This window comes from Conger conger, chromosome 1 (genome assembly GCF_963514075.1).
Source record: "Conger conger chromosome 1, fConCon1.1, whole genome shotgun sequence".
Taxonomy (NCBI): Eukaryota; Metazoa; Chordata; class Actinopteri; order Anguilliformes; family Congridae; genus Conger; species Conger conger.
In genome coordinates, this window is record NC_083760.1 from 78,418,502 (window position 1) to 78,420,044 (window position 1,543).

At 58.5% G+C, this 1,543-nt stretch overlaps 1 protein-coding gene across 1 annotated transcript; it reads right to left on the bottom strand.

The window, feature by feature from the left end:
* Nucleotides 1-428: 428 nt before the first annotated feature.
* LOC133134311 (uncharacterized) lies at nt 429-1,543 on the bottom strand. Its single transcript, XM_061250597.1, has 3 exons — nt 1,203-1,543; nt 887-1,155; nt 429-640 (listed from the first exon to the last, which is right to left on the bottom strand). Exons 1-3 carry the CDS (start codon nt 1,541-1,543, stop codon nt 429-431), a joined length of 822 nt encoding a protein of 273 aa, XP_061106581.1.

Below are 1,543 nucleotides of genomic sequence, written 5' to 3' on the forward strand. Positions count from 1 at the left end.
AATAGCCCCAACATGAACAAAAGGAATGCAATGTTACAGGAAGTAAAAGCAAAAGGCTGTTTCCTTCTGTTGCTCTCAAGCCATAGCTGGACATTATTTTGTTATTCACTCGGAGGAAAGTGAGACAAGGAGAGAAAATATGTTCATACTGATAAAAAAACAATAGATCTGTATAATAATAGGTTTGCATTCCTACAACATAGCGTGTTTTAGGTTAAGAATTACCACAGATGGTAATTAAAAGTTGATTTAATTTTTGGTTCTGTACCTGACAGAGGCTTCAAGTGCAGAAAATGACAGAGAGAAAGGAGAAAAGAGAAGAAGACATTTCAGTGGTTTCTAATATACAGTCCCTTCAAAAAGTATTGGAACAGCTAGGCCAATTCCTTTGTTTTAGCTTTTTTTTAAATCTAGATTTGTTAAACAACTTAAGATGCACTGAGTAAATTTGGGGTTGAGATCCTTTGGGGGTGAACCGTGGGGGGCATTGGGGTCGTGGCGCAGGGGCCATTGGAGGCCTTGGGGGTGAACCGCAGGGGGGGGGTTGGGGTCCTTTGGGGGCGAACCGTGGGGGGCATTGGGGTCGTGGCGCAGGGGCCATTGGAGGCCTTGGGGGTGAACCGCAGGGGGGGTTGGGGTCCTTTGGGGGGAGCGTGGGGGCGCTCACCCCAAAGGCGCCCAACCGCCCCCGCGGTTTGCCCTCAAAGGCTCCAATGGCCCCTGCGCCACAACCCCAATTCCCCTTGTGGTTCACCCCCAAAGGACCAAAACGCCCCCATTGCATTGCAACGGCCCCTGCGGTTTGCCCTCAAAGGCCCCCAAGGCCCCCTGTAGTTTGCCCCCAACGGCCACCACGGGGGGGTGTTTGAGGCCTTGAGGGGCAAACCGCGGGGGGCATTGGGGTCGTGGCGCAGGGGCCATTGGAGGCCTTGGGGGTGAACCGCAGGGGGGGGTTGGGGTCCTTTGGGGCGAACCGTGGGGGGCATTGGGGTCGTGGCGCAGGGGCCATTGGAGGCCTTGGCGGTGAACCACAGGGGGGGGTTGGGGTCCTTTGCCGGGAGCGTGGGGGCGCTCACCCCAAAGGCGCCCAACGGCCCCCGTGGTTTGCCCTCAAAGGACCCCAAGTAGTTTGCCACCACGGGGGGTGTTTGAGGCCTTTAGGGGCAAACCGCGGGGGGCGTTTTGGTCCTTTAGGGGCAAACCGCGGGGGGCGTTTTGGTCCTTTGGGGGCGAACCGTGGGGGGCATTGGGGTCGTGGCGCAGGGGCCATTGGAGGCCTTGGGGGTGAACCGCAGGAGGGGGTTGGGGTCCTTTGGGGGCGAACCGTGGGGGGCATTGGGGTCGTGGCGCAGGGGCCATTGGAGGCCTTGGGGGTGAACCGCAGGGGGGGGTTGGGGTCCTTTGGGGGGAGCATGGGGGCGCTCACCCCAAAGGCGCCCAACCGCCCCCGCGGTTTGCCCTCAAAGGCTCCAATGGCCCCTGCGCCACGACCCCAATTCCCCCTGCGGTTCACCCCCAAAGGACCAAAACGCCCCCATTGCAT

Coding starts and splice junctions, on each gene's coding strand:
- LOC133134311 (XM_061250597.1), bottom strand. CDS start 1,543: ATGCAATGGGGGCGTTTTGGTCCTTTGGGGGTGAACCGCAGGGGGAAT. Junction 1,156..1,202: donor GGACCAAAACGCCCCCCGCG/GTTTGCCCCTAA, acceptor TTGCCCCTAAAG/GCCTCAAACACCCCCCGTGG. Junction 641..886: donor CGACCCCAATGCCCCCCGCG/GTTTGCCCCTCA, acceptor CTCCCCCCAAAG/GACCCCAACCCCCCCTGCGG.